We start from the raw sequence: 20,407 nt of genomic DNA, 5'->3' as shown, positions 1-20,407 counted from the left end.
TTATCTAATAAGCTCACTTCTTCATCTTCCCTGGCCACTCTCCCTTGCCTCAGCTCTAAATTGCCAACGTGTCCACAAAAGTATCTCATTGGCACTTCTCTTTCAACACCTTTAAAATAAACATAGTATTTTCTATCATTTTATTCTCCAATGTAAGTTATGGCATAACCAATCACCAAATCACAAAGGATAGTAACCACAGTCATTTCTACTTCTCCTTCTCAACACACATACTTAATTTGCCACCAAATTTTATTGATTCCAAATTTGTTCTTTCACTACATTGCCACAGACATGACTGCTCTAAAATTGGTTCTGACCATCTCCTACTTGTATTATTTCACTTGTGTTTTAAATGTTTTATTTTTCCTGTGCTTTTATTCTCTCTCCACTCAATTTATCATCCACATTCTGATAAAACACACTCCTGCAATAAAGGTCTCAAATGTTACTATTCCATTTAAAATATTAATATGCTTCCCACTTCTCCTAAAATTCTTTGTGAATCACTGGCTTGGCTTACAGAGCCCTTCATCATCTGAATCAGATTATTACTTCAGTCTGATCTCACCTCCTCTCCTTTCAAAGTCACACACCTACTTTCCAAATGGTCTTGACTACAAGACACACAGCAACACATTACCAATTTTCCATAGCTGGTGCCTCACTCATTCTACTTGCCTTGATCACTTAACTTTTTTCATTCATTCATTCATTCATTGACTCACTAGCTAGTCATTTAAGTAAATTTCACCAGGCATCAGCTGTTGCTGAACACTACTGAGAAACTGGAAATTTAAAGATGAAAACCAAAGTTCCTTTTTTTATAGGAAGCTTGGTGTCCATGGAGTGCAAGATAATGCACTTTATGATAATGCACTTCCCAAGAGCATGATGGAGCCACGGCTGAGCAAGCACAGGCGCACACCTCATCCACCCTGGGGACGCAGGGAGGGCTGTGCAGAAGTACCGCAGAGGTACAGACCTCACGTCCCCCCAAGTGTGGCCCGCACCCCCGTGTGGATGAATGTGACGTTGTGCACATGCCACGACATTTCTTGGGATGGAAATAAATATTTATTTCTCCCAACGCACTCTAAGGTCCCCAAGCAGCTGCTGCATATCAGCCATTTCATATCTCAGTATTTATTGTGCAGTCTAGATTAACTATGGGTCAGTAACACTTTGTTGTTGAATAAACATATGAAATAATGAATCAGAGGTTTACATGTGATCTCATGTGGTCACTTGTGAAGTGCTGTGAGTAATTTCACCGTATCATTAGGTAACAGCACCTGTAATGGTATCTGGCAGGGGTTGATCTTGTGAGGAATCTGAAGCCTTGTAAGATTAAGTAAATCACTGCTGCCCAAAATCACATGGCAAGAAAGTATCTAAGCCAGAATTTCACAGCAGACAATCTAACATGGTAGTCCATGTTTAACTATGCTCAGTGAAACTATCATATACATCATATAGAGATTATATGACAGAATGATATGTATATATATAAACATATCTATAATATGAAGCTATGAAATTTAGTAAATGAGTTTATGCAAAGTTGAAAAACTGAAGACCTATATGAATAGACCACGGCAATGATTTGGCATATTATCAATATCTTTGAAAGGAGCTAAGCATCATCTAGTATATTTTAAAGAAAAAACTCAACATAAACTCTTTTTAGTTAAATGTGCACAGTGAATTATGGCCTCAAATGATTAGTAATATTTTTTCCTGAGGAGGAAATAAAAGTTACAGTAAAAATTACTCAAAACCACTAAGGAACTTTTCTAGAACATGAGTACCTCCTGCAAGGCATAAAAGAATATTTTATCCAAACCACACATGAAATGTGAGATAATGAGAATCTACCAAACCACATTTTTATAATCATTTTACCTTAAATTAACAGAAAGTTGGGCTTTATGGTGTACTATTTTGTGATCTAGATTAGAATATTTAAGTAGTTAGAAAAAAAACTATTTTCAATTCAAGCTACACAGTGAAAAGTCTAGCACAATGAACATAAATGTCAACATGGACATTTTTAACAGGAAACTAAATATCCTATGTACTCATAAAATCACAACATTTCTTCTACATTGAGGACTCATACATAGTTGGAAATTATATCTGGATTTTTTTTCTAGAAAGTGTGGGAGCAGACCAAAAAAAATTTTAAATAGGGCTGACAGAGTCAAAAAGTGTGATATGCATTCAGAGCCTGGAGAAGGAGCAAGTCAGAGACCGTGGGGGCTGCACAGCCTGGGAGCTGTCAAGGGAAGGGCTGTGCAGCCCCTGCTTGGGTAGGGAAAGAATCCAAAAGGATAAAAAATAAGATGGACAGAATGGAAGTGATGTCAAGGTAAAGCAGTTGTAAACAGAAAATAAGCATGGTTGTATTATTTTTTAAATATTTCCTTTTTATTTAAAATTGAGATGCAAATATTCCCCAGAGAATGATTATTAAAAGAACATAATGTGCACCTTCAGAAAAGCTAGAAATAATTTTCTCACCAGTTAACCAATTATTTACAACAGCAGATCTCTGCAAGGCCGATTCATTTTTGTGCCCACGAAACCCTCCATTTCAGACGTTACCTATTATTGCCATGGCAACCCTCATCTATGCCATTCCACCTCATCAGCCCAGCCACTGACCACTCTACAAATTCTACTTTGTTTACCCGCCAAATCTTCTAAAGGAAATGCACATTTCTTTGAGACCGCAGGGGTGAGCATAGTGGAGGTCTGGGAATGTTTTAAAGTGTTAATAGAAAAGATTTCCATATCATACCTGTTACACTGCATTTCTCTCTAAATCACTTACAGAAACCTCTTGGGGCTTTGAAGTGCAGATTCCTGAAGAAAAGTTCCCAGGGAATAGCACAGCCTTCTGATTTGGGTTATGATCAACAGAGAACAGAAGGGAAGTGACATATTTATGACTAATATATCCTCCTGCTTAAAAGAGTCAACTATAGTTCTTTTGTGGGTACATGGCCTGCTGATTGTGAATAGTCATACTGTACTGTAATCACTCTGCAATTCCTGGGCTTGTCTAGTTGAAGTGAGGTCTCTGAAAGTAGCTGGAAAGGGAAAATGCCATAAGGACACACTGAAGCAGAATTTCAAGCAAGTCAGCATAGCTGTGGAACGGTAGGCAACTAGCCAACTGAGCAAGCAAGAACAGACAGCATAGCTCTTTTGAAGCAAACGCATCAGGCGGATGTGCCATGAAGAGGCAGAGGCTTAAAGAGTGCCAGGTTCTACAAATAGCTATTATTGCCACAAACAAAAATGTCACCATCCCATGCACATCTTTGGAAAGGATCGCAAGTTATTTTGTTGGGGTTTTAGCCATATTTATGCATAATGATGGCATTCACATAAAACCAAATGATATAAAAAGACATATATGAACATCTATCTAGATAGATGCTATGTTAATTTTCTTTTGCTCCTGTAACAAATTGCCACAAACTTAGTGGCTTTAAAGAATACAAATTGGTTATCATACAGCGCTGGAGATATATCTGACATGTGTCTCACTGGGTTAAAATCAAGGTGTTATCAGAGCTGTGTGCCTTACTGGAGGCTCTAGGGGTGGATCTTTTCCAGCTTCAAGAGGCTGCCCAATTCCTTGACTCATGGGCCTCCCCCTCTTCAAAGCCAACCATGACCACTGGAGTCTTTCTCACAGTGTGTCATTTTGAGACTGACTCTTGTTCCTGTCTGCTTTACATTGAAGGACCGTTGTGATTACACTAGGCTCTCCCAAATAAACCAGGACAATCTCCCCAGCCTAAAGTCAACTTATTAGCAACCTCATTCCATCCACCATGCGCTTAATCTCCTTTTGTCATGGAACATAACACAGTCACTGGTTGCAGACTTAAGCATGTAGACATCTTTCTGGGTCATTATTTCTTTCTACCACAGTCTGACCTCTGACCCACCATGATTCATATCCATCCACACACAGAATACATTCATCCCATCCCAAGTTGCCCAGAAGTCTTCACCCATTACAGCATCAACTCAAAGTCCAAATCCCACCATCTCAAAAGTCCCACATCACAATATCTAAACCATCAAATAAGGTATGAATGAGGCTCTGGGTATGATCCACTCTGAGGCACAATTAATCTTTGAACCTATAAACTCAAGAAACATGTTACCTGCTCTAAAAACACAATGGTGGGGCAGGCATAGCATAATATTTATAGACATTCCTGCTAAAAAAATAAAAAAAAAGTGGAAGGGGAAAAAAAAGGAAGGGGAAAAAGAAATTCACCATGTCCTACCAATTTTGAAATGAGGCTGACAAATTCTACTTGTTTTCAAGGACTGGGAGTAATCTTCTGTGATTCTTAACTCTACCTTCTGGGATCTAATCCCCATTCCCTGGGCTGGAAGCTTGTGCCTTCCAAATTAGCCTTCCTTTTCATGAAAGGTAGCATATATTTCCATCTGAGTAATTATAGCAGCATATTCCTTGCCTGCACAAATTTGAAAGTTCTGACCACCCTCTTCCCCTCATCCTTCCTCTGTGAATATAGTGTTTCTGCTGATATAAAATTCTCGAGAACGATGTGTATCTCCTGTGTATGTCATGAGATTCACTCCATTAGCCAAAAGTTTTCTTCACAGGTCTTTCCTATGTAACCCCATCCTATTTTTGGCTTCTACTGAGATTTATGACTCAAACTCTTAATCATTCCAAAAATCCTTTTAAATGAGACTGAATACTCTGACCTCGTGATCATTCTGGGGGATTAGCAAAAGGTTCTCCAGCTCAATTTTTTTCTCTAGGGCATGCTTTTCCAATCATATCCAAAGATCCCTTAAATTTTAATTGACAGTGAATTTCTTAAAGGAAAATATCCAAGTTAATTTGCTTAAAAGTTCTGCTTTCCACATAACTCCAAGATACAATTCTACTAATCTTTCTGACTCAACATAACAAATATACCCTTCCCTTAAGTTTCCAAATATATGTTCCTCATTTTCTGCTGGGCCATCATTAATAGCACCTATAACCTTTGTTATTTCTACCAGTAGTCTGTTTATGACAATTTAGATATTCTTTAATGCAAGTGTTTTCTTTACCATGCCCCTCCCTTCCTTGTGAGACCTCGCTGGCAGTCATTAACATCCGTATTTTTACTAACAGTGTGTTTTAAGCCAACATAGACTTTCTTCTAACATGCTTCTCAAAATTCTTCTAACTTTTGCCCACTGCCTAATTTCAAAACTATTCACTCATTTTTAAGGTATTCTTTACAGCAGCATTCCAATTCTAGGAACTAAAATCAGTATTTGTTATTGTTTCTCCAAGAAATTACCCCAAACTTAGTGGCTTTACACAACACAAATTTGTTATCTCATGGTTCTTGATGTCAGAAATCTGGAAGGGTCTCACTGGGTTAAAATAAAGATGTTGGCAGGACTGTGTTCCTTATTGGAAGGTCTAGAGGAGAATCCACTCCTTGCGTTTTTGAGCTTCTAGAAGCTGTCTGTATTCTTTGGCTTGTTGCCTCTTTCATCCATCCTCAAAGCTGGCAGTGACGGAGTCTTTCTTACATCACATCACCCTGACCCTGACTCTTCTGCCTCCTTGTTCCACATTGAAGGAGCCTTGTGATTACACTGGGCCCTCCCAGAAAATCCAAAATAATCTCCCTCCAATAAAGTCAACCAATTAGCATCCCTAATACAATTCACTACTTTAACATTCCTTTGCCTTATAGCCTAACATATTCATAGATTCCAGGGATCAGGACATAGATGTCTGGGGGGAGGTACATTATCTGCCTTCTAGACACATGAGTTCTATCTTCTAATAGATGCTGAACTCATTGTATGGAAGCTAGGGTCTCGTAGATACTATATTTCTACCACGTTAGCATAGTGGATCAATTGATATTTGTTGAATAAATGTAAATGGCTAATACAGTCTAGAAGAAACAAAATTATTTTGTGTATTCACTTTAAGAATATTAACATGAGTTATACTTAATAGTTATAAGGGCATACAAATTCAAAAATAGGAAAACATTTTTGGTTAAAACAAAACACAGTGGGTTATTTTTACTATAATCCCTTGATTTATTCTGTACACAAATAAAATAAAAATAAGCCTCAACCTGTCTGCAAACTGTTATAAAAGGCAATGTTTAAGAGAATGAAAATAAGATAACATTTGCCTAGGCAAAATACAAAGGAGGTTTAAAATTTGAAAAGCATATTTTTGAATATATAATAATAAGTTAAATGTTTGTTAGAGGTTTCTAGAAGAAGATTTTACCAAGAAGGCTAGCGACTAGAGACACCCAAGCACATGAGAATCCAAAATGGAGATAGAACATATGCATCATTTCTTTACTGTGTTTTTATCAAGTTTCTTGAGTGTTCCTCTTTTCAAATGATGCCATTTTTCTTTAGGAAAATTTAAATGAAGGCTGGATGCTGGTCATCTGAGGATGGGGTTGGATATAGAGGTGACGTCATGATTCATCAAGGCACAGCCTCTGCTGGACATCCTCCGTTTCCTAACATCTTTTTGTAAATTAGGAAACGGTCCTACTTCTGGATGTCACCCTGCCCCAGGGAATCAGCCTAGAATCTCTCAACTAAGTGTCTTTAATGTGCACAGCTAGATACTGCAGCCCTGAATAGAGGGGTGGTGAGGGAGGTGACAAGTAGTTGGCATCACAAGAAAAAGCCAAAGAGACATGCATATTAGGGAATAAGGAAAACCATGGTAGATCTAGAAGAAACAAACTAGTTTTCCCAGTGAGTATTTAACATGTGAGCCACAAGTTCCAACTAATGAGAGAGCATTGTACACACAAAGACCATGTCAATAATAATAGATATTTGAGAATAACAGGAAATGAATCATTACTTCAGGCTCAGATGGGTTGAGAAGGCAGAATTTTATAATAGAGGTAGAAGGAGAGGGGGAAAACCATTGTTTCTTTGTTCTTTGTGAACTGAAAGACATTTCAGACAACATGGGAAAGGTGCATTTTAAATTCCTACATCAGTTAATGGTAAAATGTGAGTGATATAGTATTATCCCTTAATTAAATGTCTTAATATAACTGTACTAAAATTACTTGCAGTATGTGATGTAATTAAAGTCATAATCTTAACACTTTGTGGAAGGTGTATCAGCACGGGGTTATATAACTGATAAACAAGCAGAAGTTTAGTATCTACACAGAGTTCACGAACCCGGGCAGCACATTTTCTCTAGATATCTGGTTTCTTTATCTCTAAATAAAAAGGTTGAAAAAGATAAATTTCAAGGTCTCTTTCTGATCTAAAGAAAATATATGTCAATAGCGGAATTATATCTGGGACCCCATGGGGTCCAATCCCAGAGGAACCGTATTCAAAACATACAGTCCAACAACTAACCGATAAATGAATGTAATGCACCTCAGCACTTTTCTCTGCCTCTCCAGGAAACAAGATGAGGAAGATATTCTTTCTGTACAGGAAACTTCTTCAAAGCCTTTCTTCTCCTTTGCTACTGCTTTCAATATTCTCTGCACAGATGGGAGCTAATCCTGGAAATTTTCTCTCCCACTCTCAGCTTCTCTCCTGAACACCCACCTAGACCAAACAGCATCTTTGTCTCTCCCTTTATTCCTCGTGCCTTCTCCTGAGCCCTCTCCTACATAGATGAGATCAGCCAAGTCACGGGCTGGGTGGACCAGAGTCAGGGATGGGGAATCACCTCACATGAACAGCTTTAGTACCTACTGCACATTGATAATTTTGTTAGTGACTCTCAAGTTTTTAATTTAATTTCTTGAGAAATACACCTCAAGAAAAAAATGTAATTTTGCTCCTTACATTTTCCATTTGAGAACTTTTGCTGGGGATGAAATGAGAATATTTTGAGTTAACAGTGTAAATATAATAGTTAAAAAGACAACACATACTGACCTAAATTTATTCAATCTTTTATTTCCATGTGAAAAATATAATCAAAGTCCTTTGAATCTCAGCCTTTAAAAATTTCTATTCTCTTCTTTTGGTGCAAAATACACACTAAAGTTGCTGAAAAAACAATAACAATTTCTTTTTCCTTATTGGAACTCTGATTATCTAGCTAAAAAATGTAGGAAGTTTTAAAATGGTTAACACTCACATATGCATTCACATTTCTGATCAAAAAAAGAAAAACATCACACTAAGTAATTAAAATAACATTAAATCCATGAGGTTATCTTACCTGAATAATATATTTCATTTAATATGCATAGAAATCTTTTAAAGCAGCTGAATTTAAATCACTGCACTGTCATGTGTTGTTTCTCTTGCCTTTGAAGTGAATCAGCATGGAGCTTGAGAGGAGGCTAGGAATTGGTCAGAAAGTCCCTAAAATACTTTGAGCTCCTCAGATGAAAGCTACTATTTAAGTACAAAGTATCATAATAATTTCAACATATTTAACAACTCCACTCACTTCAATGCCAATGCCTAACTCGGCCTCCTCACCTATTTGGTACTTTGAGGTATATTCCTTAAGTTAAACATCTCCAGTACATTGTGTGTACTTCACTTCATAAAACTAGTACAGAAAAAAATATACTCAAAAGAGGAAGATTCCATAAATGTCTCATTCTATTTCTATAAATAGCAGAAAATCTCTCCATTAGGAAATAAAGTACAAGGCCAACAAAAGATATCCGTTACTAAAGAGATTGGAAGGGTTACCTTCTCCAGGAATGGAACATCCTGAATGTTTTCTTTCTTAATACTGATTATAAAATCCCTGGGTAAGGCCATGGGACTGAGGAGTACAGTAGATAACTGTGACGTGTTTCTCCTTCTATTTTCAAGTGCAAAGAAAATTGAGGGAAGAAAGCAGCTGGCTGGAGGGAAATGTTGTACTCTGCTCAAAAGGCATTCTTAGTTTGAGTAGAAAAATTTGTGAAACATGGAAAAATGATATTCTCCTTTCTAAAAATTCATTAAAATTATCAACTGTAGCATTTTTTTTATTTTTTATCTTAAGTAATTTACTTACTCATGTAATACCAAAAATACAGTATCCATTTCAAAAATGAAAACATTACCAATGAAGTTGAGTCAATTTTTACCATATCTCCACCTTGGCCCCTGCAATCCTCCTTCTCCTCCTCTACCATCCTTTGCCTAGGGTGCCAAGGAACCCTATTCTTATGAGCTTGGTGTTCATAACATTCCAGGATTATTCAAATTACTTGTATCACAAAATATTTTCTGATTATTTGCTTTTCTATAATAAATTTGGTTTAAATTATTTTAAAGAAAAGTGTCTTTTTAAGTGGGAAAACAATATAGTTCTATTACAGTGAATACATTCATATGTTTTCTTATTGAATTGTCTGTTATCAAATTTTCCATCATGTAATTTTTGGCATTGTCAGTGATTCTGCACTCATCTCTCTTCTGGGAAGTGGGAGAATGTGTGGGAGAGGAGACTTCTTAACACAGGAAGAAGAGAGGTTGTCACTGCAGGCATCGTCCCTGAGCTGGCACCAGAGCTCTGGGCCCCATATCCCTTCTGTAAGCATCACTTATGCCCTTAGCAGACCCCAGAAATTGAACCAGTTGATTTCTCCCTGAGTACTGCTCAATCTCAAAATCCTTTTTATGCATGCCAGACTATAATCCTGGGTGATTCATCACTGCATTGTGGATGTGGGTAAAGCCACAGCATCTAAAAATATCTGTCAGTGAACTAAAAACTGAGGGATCATCGGAATATGTCAGGAGAAAGAGAAGAGCCTCCTGAAAGCGAGTGTCTGAAGTATCTTCTCTCTCTCTCTGCCCTCCTACTCGCCATGGCCAGGCATGACCTACAGTTGGCTGGTTTCCATACATCACTGGGAATTTGGAAGCATAACTCTTAGGAACGGCAAGAGCCAGGCCATTTTTTAAAGTTCAGTAGAAAAGAAAGTCAGGGACCCAGATACTAGGACCAGAAAAAATTTTGTGGATATAAGTCTACATAGTCAGTGTGAAGATGGAAACAGGAGCTTGGAGACTGGAACTAACCTATGGTGGTGTGAGATCTAAAGCTCCCTTGGAAGAAACGATCCATGTTATAGAGATGGGTCCCTAAGTCTTAGCTTGATGATATTAAAACATGCATGTTATATAGCTTCGTATTTGGATTCCATACTCACTAAACAACTTTCTGATATAATCTGCCTACTTAGATATGTTTGCTTACAGGAAAAACTGGGCTGTGTGATTCTAAGAATTCTTATTGAAAAAGTGTGTGTGTGTATGTGTGTGTGTGTGTGTATAATCTATATATGAATGTCTATTTATGTATATGCATTATGTATATATGTATCTTCAGTCTTGCTAGGATGGCAAAAGTGATTCATTCCTAAGAGATGTGTATGCTCTCAATGTGTTGACATCAAGTTTCTGAGACTATAAGATTAAATCTAGATTCCAGTTTGTGGTAAATTCATAAAAATAATAAAGACCACTTGGCCTTTGCTGCTGCTATTTCTGCCTTGACATATTTTATGAATGCCATTGGAAATAACTATAACCCTCACCTGGAAGTCCAAGCCCATTTAAACTAACTAACCTTCCTAAACTAAGGACAAGTAAGATGCTATAGGTATTAATTTTGTGCATCTACTCCAGAAAATCAGGGGAAAAGGGGTTATAATTAAAAAAAAAATCTATCTGGGACACTTGTTCTCTTAATTTCTTATACCATGTCTCCTTTTCTTTGAAAGAATGCATGATAAAATTAATAAAGATAATAGCTATCAATGGTTGAAATCTTACAGCACTCAAAAATTCCATAAATATTCATTGGTTGACTTAACTTTCAAACAATTCTGTGAAGTGGTCAATTATTATCCTTATTTTACAGTTAAAAATATGGAAGGAAAGAATATTAAAAACTATGCCCAAAGTTTATAGCATGCAAGGAAAAGAAGCCAGAACTGGAAGCCAGATCTGTTTCCAAAGCCAGTGCCCATCCCAGCTGTCCTGGAGACCAGGTGTCTGAGAGGACCTGTTAGGAGATGTTCATCACCAATGTGAGTCCACTCGGGTGCCCTGGCAATTCCAGCAATGCGTTATGCCATACATCATTAAGGTGACTTGAGAAACTCTTCCCCCCACAATTTCTCCCAGTCACCACTTGAATACCACCAAATAAAAATTAAGCCAAAATGACAATTTCAGCCTGGCTCCAGATTCCATAAAGGCAGTCTAAATTATCACTAATCCTTTCCCACTTCCGATTTCAATAACTAATTGGCTTCTTCAGTACTGCCCCTTTATGGAATAAGTTGTACATTGTTCTGCCACTCAGACAGTGGCCTCAGGCCATATAATGTCAACTTTTGCTGTCATGGAAGTTTTACAAGTCTCCTTCTTATGGTCCTGCTTTTCCCTCATATGCCAAGTTTCCCTGCAGGCTTCACCCTAGTTGATCTCAGTGTAAACAGGAGCCTCAGCCCATCCTTAACTCATCCTAATTTCATGGAACCATCTCCTCAAGTTGGCTTCTGATTCACTTGTGCCTTGAAATGAAACTTTCTCCTTCTATAGATTAAGTATGGTGGCTCTACATAAACAAAGAGCAAAGAACAATGTCCAGGAAAAAAAAAAAGGCTTTCAAAACCTAGAAGATCAGACTGAGCACCACCATCTGTCATCTCAAGAAGATCTAGACAAGTGGATAGCATTGCTTATGTTGATAAAGTACGTTAGTTGACCCTACATTCTTTATGAAACCACAATTTTAAAGCCTAGACATTATTTTCATGATCACCAAACACAGAACTAAAATATAATGTATAAAATCCTGTATCATGCCATGTTCCACTGTCTCTAGCTCCAGATTATATTCCAAATTATCAGTTAAGAACAAATACAGACATTTTCATTTACAACCTCTAGCACTAATAATCTGACAGATAAAATAAGCTAATGCTTGTACTTTTTTGGAGTACCTCAAATTACTTTGGTCCTGGCACATAAATACCCATAATTTCTGTGAGCAATCTGATATTACCAAAGCATAATTAAAATCACAATCTCTCAGTGATATTGTAAAAACATTCCTAATGCTTAAGATTAATGCATACGATCCGGTTAATATCTGATTAATTTAACACACACCATAATGTCATAATGAAAGTCATCATTAATCTTATATTAATCATTTTTAAAATTTTAGTTTTTTAACTGAGCATCAAAAGCCCTATTTAGATGTTATGTCTATAACATGGAATAGAAATTTCAACAAATTTTACATATATTTCAAATTCTTATATTACGTGTTATAACCTAAGTAAAACAATACATACAGACCAAAAATATGTATTTATATATAAATAGTGTGCTTTATGTCATTTGAATCATTTTTTCCATTTAAAATAATAATTTCACTTCATCAAATCTCAAATTGATGAATATGATGCTTTTGCAGTTTAAAACTGTGATAACCAATTTTTATCATAATCAATGATAACTTCATAAAGCAGGCCAGTCTCAACATCACAGACTAGTTTTCTTATTAGCAGGTTAAAAGCAAAATTGACATAGATGCATAATTTTATAATTGCACACAATGTCTGCAAGACCTTGCAAATGAATATTTGGCTACTACAGGTCTGTTTTCCTTTCATCAAAACTCTTAGGAATTTGTATTTCTAAAAAGAGATCAGACTACTTTGTAGTAGAATCTATTTGCTTTAAAAATGATAATTTTCAGAACAAATGAACTTTTTATTCAAGTTCTCCGAAGATCATTTTGACTGATATATTTTATAATACTGCAATTGCCTTTTCAAGTTTACTGGGATCCAATGTATAATTAGTTACCTCATTACAGACTGTCTCTCAAATTGCACATTCAGCGTAATAGAAGTCCATTTAATTAACTGTGTTACTGATAACCATGGAGGCCCCTAAGTGACTACCCTTTACCTTTAGTGTAGGCTACGTTTCAAGGAAAATACATTTTCCTTTCAGCATTCATGAAGTGAAAAGGGAGCACATTGTAGGTTTGATTTTAAATAGAACTTGAAAATTCTTTGAAAAGTTACAATGATGTCTTACAAAAGATTTCGTACCATAAAGATAGAAAACAGGAAGAAAAAGACACAGATTTAAAAAAAAAAAAAGAAAAGAAAAGAAAAAGAAAAAGCCTTTACTTACCAGGTGTGAAATTGTATCGAGCTGAAAATCCCATAGATTCCAGCTCCCCATCAGCAAAAAATTTAATCCATAGAAATCTTCCACTGGATTTTATCACAGGTGGATTTTGTTGTCCACAGAAACGTCCAATTATTGGAGAAAAGCCAAAAGGTCCATCTCGAACTTCAATATGATCAAATTTGCACTCCCAAGACGGTTCAATAGAGTACTTTTCATCAAAGTAAAGTTCAATGCACTGTCTTGGGGCAGCTGTGAAAAAGAAAGACTTTTTAAGATTATGCCTGAGAGGCCATTTCTTAAATCTTTAGGTTGATTTTTCTGATTTTATTTCAGATTCTATTTGTACGCCTATCAAACTTTGCAGATGATACGCATGGAAATACAAAGAAAGCATATGGTACTTGCTATTCTAAGGGATAACATTTTTATAAAACGTCTAAGAGGTGAACCTTAAAACAGATGATGTTGCACAAAATATCCTGATATAAAATGACCACTTTGATGTCTAACGCAGAACTGGCAAGTCACAATACGTTTGTGAAAGGCTGCCAACTCAGGCTTCAAAGTTCAAGTTCAAGTTCTGAGTCTTTTCTTATATTTTGTGGAATACCCAGGTTTAAGATCAGAAAACACTTGGGAATTGTTCGGCATAGAGTTATACAACCACTCAAGGAGTCCCAGTCAGGTGTCTTGATTACATCCAAGTGCAAATCCAAAGATATGAAGAGCAATTTGTGGAGAATGCAGGTCTGATCACATCACTCTCAGGTTTAAACCTCTGCAAAGCACGTGACATATATTATCCTTAAAGATATTCTACTTCCAGGGTCTTTCACCTCACAGACAACCCAAGCTCAGACCACGTCAACAAGCCATGTTGTCTAAGGCAGGATGCTCTTTCAAGCTTTTATGTATGTTCCTATTTTCTTTTTAAGACTGGTCAAGTCCAGTAGTGAGAAGGGGGGAAGGAGTAGAACAGGAGTTTGACCTGTAACCGACTGTGAGCAATTAACTGGCTGTGAACTATCTTTAGACCAGCCCATATTTTCCTACTTTCTTGAATATCAATATAAGCACAATTTAACTCTTCTTTATCCACCTCCTCTTTAAATCGTTCATGAAGGATAAAAACCATATCTTATTCACCTTCTTTTCTCAGCACTTAGTACTTGTCATTAAGAATTTCCCCCAAAATATTTTTGAGTAAATTATAAATAAGTTTATTTGCATAGGTGTCTTTACAGTGCTCTGAAGATTCATAGAAGAGGTTTTTTTTTTTTTCCCCGCAACGTCTATTTATTCCCACGTCATGCTCTGCACCACGGTTAGCATGGGAGTCAGCACACGTCTGGCTGCCGTGGCCAGTGGTGACCCTTCTTCCTACTGGTTACCTACAACACAGGGTACTGCGTCTACATGGCCTGAGACTGCCAGGGAGCCTCAGGACGCGCCAGCTGACAAAACTGCTGCCAGGACAGCTCACCTCCCTCCCCAGCCCTCAGGAGCCAAGGCCACGCTTCCTAGCTCTGGTGGCTGTTTCAGGCCCATGAGGACCCTGGGCCTGTGCCACACAGGGGCAGAACAGCGGAATGGGACACACAAAGGCGGACCTCTGCCCGAGACAACAGGCCACGATCACACCACTGGCTGTCAGCCATGAGGACTGGAGCGGGGGCAGAAATGGAACGCGTGTCTGTCAACATGCTCGGCTGGAAAAGAAGTGCTAGCAACCCCACACACCACCACATGAATGCACTTGTTCATGCTCTTCCATTCTTCCCCTCTATATCCAAAGCAGCCCAAAATTCTGGCACTCCAGACCTACATTTGGCCAGCTTACTCCAGAATGGCCGTAACATTTGTTGAAATATCAACACACATTTATCCTAGTTAGTAAGCAGCTGTTGCCTGGAGCCCTCTGAGTGCTTTCCTGCGATGTGGTGCTCTTCAGGGACTGAGCCCCTCCACACACTTGAAAGTTAAGAGTTAGCACAGCATAGCCTGCTACCCGTGTGATCAACAGCCATTCTGGATGGTGGCTGCCCCTGTCTCACAGGTTCTTAAATACATATTGAATATGGCCCTTGATGACTTAAAAAGTGAACACTTGTAGGCATAGATGTCAGAAAATTATGCAAAATTAAGATACATAGTGACTTGGAAATTAGAGACTTACAGAATAAAATATAACCTTGATGCTCTCCAAATATAAAATTAAAGATCCATAGGTTAAAAGTCCATTCATGTTACAAGATTATTTTACAGATTATTTTTTAATTTATAAAAATGTTTCTGACTCTTTTCACATCAAAAAGAGATCTTTATAACTCTTTCAAGAAAAAAACAGGCATACTCTTATCCATGATTAATATATATCACAAAGGTCAATAAATACAGTATCCACAATAATGATAGCTTTGAGGGCGTTTCAATGAATTTTTTGAGATCTGCAAATTTGAAAGTAGCCTAAGAAAGTACCTGAAAAACTGTATTTTCCCCCTAAAGCATGAACCTAAAAACAAAAGGGAAATGCTTAAAGAACTGGACCCATTTATGTATAAGCATTAAATACACCATTTGTATGCTTTATTATCCTGTAGCATATATTCCCCTGTTTATCTCCTTTTTGATAAGTCAGTTTCAAAATTCATGAGGAAACAGACCATTTATGATTGTGGGATAATTCTTTTGGATGTAAATAACGTATGTCTAGAGAAAGGTAAAGCAATGAGAACAGCCCTTGCTAATTTACTTAGAAATCTATCGTCTACTGACAGATGCCCACCTATTTCCTCTATTAGGAAATACACGGCTATCTAACATGAATTAATTTATTCATACCTTCATTTTCATTGTCCCTTATGTTCTGTCCAACACGAGTGAACAAATCTTTCAAAGTTCCTTTGAGAGAAATGCTATCATTACGGCTTTTGGTAGACCACATCATATGTGGACGATTCATTTTCCTTTGGTCTAACACGTTGAAGTTAATGACACCCATCCACCCACATTTGAACCCCACTAACTGAATTTTAGTAGGTAGTGAAATAACTTTTTTAATGTAAGCATGCCATATAGTTCTAGTTATAGACAAAAAATGAATGATTATGGCACATGTAAACCATTTGAAGCTATCTAGGTCCAGATCCTAAAGTTACATTTTCTTCACCTTCAAATCTCTCATCTCACAGCCGCCTTTCACATTAACACTTCCTCTAAGTTACCTTGGATCTAAAACCGAGGCTCCTTTATGAGAGATTTCATCCCCTGAGAATCTTTAGACATGTCGAGGAAGGTAGGAACTCTCACCTGAATAGTGCACATGTATACAAAATATGTCCTCCAATTTGAGGGAGTTTTTTTAGACCACCTGAAACTCATAAAGGGACTCCCTTTTTCATTTCTGAGACCTCACCTGTATTCTTTACCACAATCTGTCATACCTCTAGAAACCTGACCTATTATGTATCCCCCTTTCTCTTGTATTTTAATTATCTTTTCCTGCAGAATAGAGTATCTGTTTAAGAACTAAAAATATACAGTTTGCCCCACGAAAAGAAGAAAATCCAGAAAAAATGAAAGTAATTGCCTTTCTACCATGGGTTCCACCATCCGCCAAGCCCCGGCACCCGCCACGGCCTCACTCTCCATGCACTGGGAACTGGCTTCGCCCACCATGATGTCAACAAGAGTGCTCATCCTAAAGTTACTAACAGACTCTTAATTGCCTCATGTAATCGATGCATTTTGGTTTTTAACTTGTTTTTCTTTGCTGTGAAAACTTTGACAGCAAACTTCTGCTTTTGAAATTCCATGCACTGTAGTTGCTGTGGCATCTTTCACCTGATTCTCCTGCCCAACACTCTGGCTTCTCCTTCTCAGTCCGTTACTTTTCTCCTTACTCTCTTACATGTTATTTTCCAGAAGTCTAGTCTATGTCCTCTTTCGTCTCAGTTTAGAACAAGTACACTGGATGCCCCTGGCATCCCCGTGGAGTGCTGTGACAATATAATGATGCCTGAGGCTCCATCGAAGACCAATTAAATCAGAATTCCTGGGGACAGGCCCAGGCATCTGTATTTTTCAAAGGTTGAAAACAGTGCTCCCAATACTCTCTTTGGATAATTTTATTAACATATTATCATATGTTAATATGATAACATAATCATATTAACAACCTCAGCAACAGTCCCCATATTTATGAGACACACACACACACACTTTAACTCACACATATATATATTTTTTGAACACAAATCTCTCTATCAAACTAAAGAGCTATATATCCAATCTCTTTATGAGACATCTCCATAAACAGCAAAATTTAACACATTACTTTTTCTTTAAATTCTCTTTTTCCACCTGCATTCCTTTACTGGCACGACAATTCCATCTAACAAGTCACCAAATGAAAAGCCTTAGGATTCCCTGTTCTCTCATCTTCACGGGCAGCCATTCGTGATTCAGTTTCTTAAATACATCCCATTTCTGTCGTTTAGTCCATCACTGATGCTGCTTCTTTAGTTCAGGTTTTTACTGTGATTTACTTGGCCATTTGCAGTAGTTTCTTAGCATATGTTATTTTCCTTCAGTTACTTCCTCACTGAAATCTCACATTATTTTTTTACTTAAATTATTTCAATGGCACCTCACTGTCCATAACATAATGTCCAGACTTGCATGGGGTAGACAGATGGAATGCCAGGTACTCCCTTTTCTGAGACTGCCTACCTCTTTAGCCTCCTCTCCCGTTCTTACACGATGCAGTAGCTCTAGGATCCTACATGTAGGTCCCAAACCATACTGTATCTCTGAACTTCTGCAGATGCTGTTCTGTGAAGGTGAGCACCTCTTCCTCCCTGTAGTGTCCTCTTTGCTTGCCTTGTTCCAACCACACTATGCTAATCTTGGGGCTCCTTTACATTATTTACTGAAACGGGAATGGTCCCCAGAACATGTTGTACGTCCCACAAGGCAAGTATAAATTTCCTTTTCTATTACTCATAAGAGGAAGTAAAACTGCCAGACCTTAGTTTTATTCAGTGTTATCCTTTTAATATCAGAGCTTATCATTTTACCTTCTTATAGCATGGTGTATCTTCACTAAAAGTCAACTTCAATACAAGGGGAGGGAGAAAAGATACTTCACCCCAAAATTACAAAAAAGTAAAAGAATAATTTATAAAGATTCTTAAAATCAGTTAAACAGAAAATCTGCTTCTTTGAAAGATCTATCAAATAGAGATGTCCATGATTTATAAGTAGATACAGAGCATACATATCTTTTTCATTAAGGTAGCTTTGTCTGTACGTGTGTGTGTGTGTGTGTGTGTGTGTTGGTGGAGCATTTGCAAGTATTAGTCAATAAGATACTAACACTTAAAATACTAAAAGCTTCTGGCCAGGCACGGTGGCTCATGCCTGTAATCCTAGCACTCTGGGAGGCCGAGACGGGAGGATCACTTGAGATCAGGAGTTTGAGACCAGCCTGAGCAAGAGAGAGACTCCATCTCTACTAAAAGTAAAAAGAAATTAGCCAGACAACTAAAAATAGAAAAAATTAGCCGGTCGTGGTGGTGCACGCCTGTAGCCGTAGCTACTCAGGAGGCTGAGGCAGGAGGATCACTTGAGCCCAGGATTTTGAGGTTGCTGTGAGCTAGGCTGACCCCATAACACTCTAGCCAGGGCAACAGAGCGAGACTCTGTCTCAAGAAACAAAACAAAAAACAAACAAAAAACCCCACTTCCATCACTAGATGAAATGTTCATATATTTTACAAAACTGTACTTCATTCAGAGATGTCCACAAGGTCTCTTTTTCAGCACTGTTTATCCTTCAAGTTGGAAACAAATGATGAAAGAAAGCATCATAATTTAGATAATTTGGAATCCTGACCTTGACTTTAAAATGTGATAATGTCACTTGGTAGCACAAGATAAAGTAACTGGCTTTCAGATTGATGTTTAGAAAATGTGATTATAGATTCATCTTTGACATTAATGTGTTTTTTGTGCTTTATAATGTTAAAGAAAATAGTAACAAGTGCATAGTTTATTCTAATAATTGTTAAACTAAAAAAATACTAGTTTCTCAACATTATGTGAACTTACTTTGGAACTCTCTTACTTTGGAACTCTAAATCAATTAAATTCACTGCAGAATAAACTCTGAAGTTGTTGATTTGTTTTTATTTCCCAGAATTTGCTTGTTCATAACCCATTACTAATAATTTCGATAATTAGGCTGATTCCAAACTTTACAGTTATTTGATTCACCCAGAGATGTTTATGTGCACAATCTTCAAAATCAATTTTGTAATGTATATATGCATATTGTCCATCCAAAGCATAGGGATGGCTGGGTTTGGGCACAGTGTTCTCTGGAGCTCTGGCACTCTCTCCCTTACCTTCTATGATGTAGATGCACTCCCGGTCAGGGGGGTACTTGCTGGGATAGTTGGGAGAGGTAAAGATCCCTCCCTCTGCATGTTTTGTCCAAGTTCCACACTGCACTGATTTCTGTGTTTCTGAGGTGGTTTTCTTTTCTGTAAAAGAAAAAGAAATCAAAAAGAGCCATCATCCAATTTTCTATAGTACTAAAAATAGGACATTCTTATAATATCCATTAGTAAATTAATTTCTAAATGTTGTCTTACTCAACACCAATCAATTATACACACTATAAAAGATTCAGATATTCTGGAATATTAAGATTATGAGGAAAATAGAAAAATACAAAATAATTAGAGGTATTCCACTAGCATTTTTCTAAAGAAACACACCTGTTCCTTTCTTGGTTGCCCCAGACAAATGGAGGATGATTAAACTTGCTACAACTGAAACAGAAAATAAAAATTAGAAAGAGAGAACATATACTGAAATGATCAAATTCCATACAAATATAACATAATTTAAAGATAAAATAGTATCAAAGCAGAATAATTTTATCATTGATAACTGGTATATGTTGACACAGAATTTGCAAAATCTGATTGAAAATGTAGGAATCAGGAAAACCTGGGACTCCCTTCAGGAAGTAACACCAGTTAAGAATAGATGAAACCCAAACTCCTAAGGCAAATACATACCTCAAAACTAAGAGGCAACATGGGAATCTACCAATGTCACACTCATTAGAGTGGGATTTCGGGACCCACACTGTTTCTAAACTACCCTTTGTGGATGGCTTCGCCAG

At 37.3% G+C, this 20,407-nt stretch overlaps 1 protein-coding gene across 1 annotated transcript in view; it reads right to left on the bottom strand.

Annotated features, from left to right (window-relative positions):
• NETO1 (neuropilin and tolloid like 1) overlaps positions 1 to 20,407 on the bottom strand; it is a 109,826-nt gene that overhangs the window by 86,968 nt on the left and 2,451 nt on the right. The window contains exons 2-4 of the mRNA XM_069467872.1: positions 19,995 to 20,048; positions 19,620 to 19,757; positions 13,213 to 13,461 (exon numbers count right to left, since the gene is read on the bottom strand). Of these exons, the coding sequence (XP_069323973.1) occupies positions 13,213 to 13,461; positions 19,620 to 19,757; positions 19,995 to 20,048 (441 nt within the window). The remainder of the gene's footprint in view (positions 1 to 13,212; positions 13,462 to 19,619; positions 19,758 to 19,994; positions 20,049 to 20,407) is intronic.

This window comes from Eulemur rufifrons, chromosome 5, assembly GCF_041146395.1.
Source record: "Eulemur rufifrons isolate Redbay chromosome 5, OSU_ERuf_1, whole genome shotgun sequence".
Classification (NCBI taxonomy): Eukaryota; Metazoa; Chordata; class Mammalia; order Primates; family Lemuridae; genus Eulemur; species Eulemur rufifrons.
This window is presented reverse-complemented; position numbering and strand designations above follow the sequence as displayed.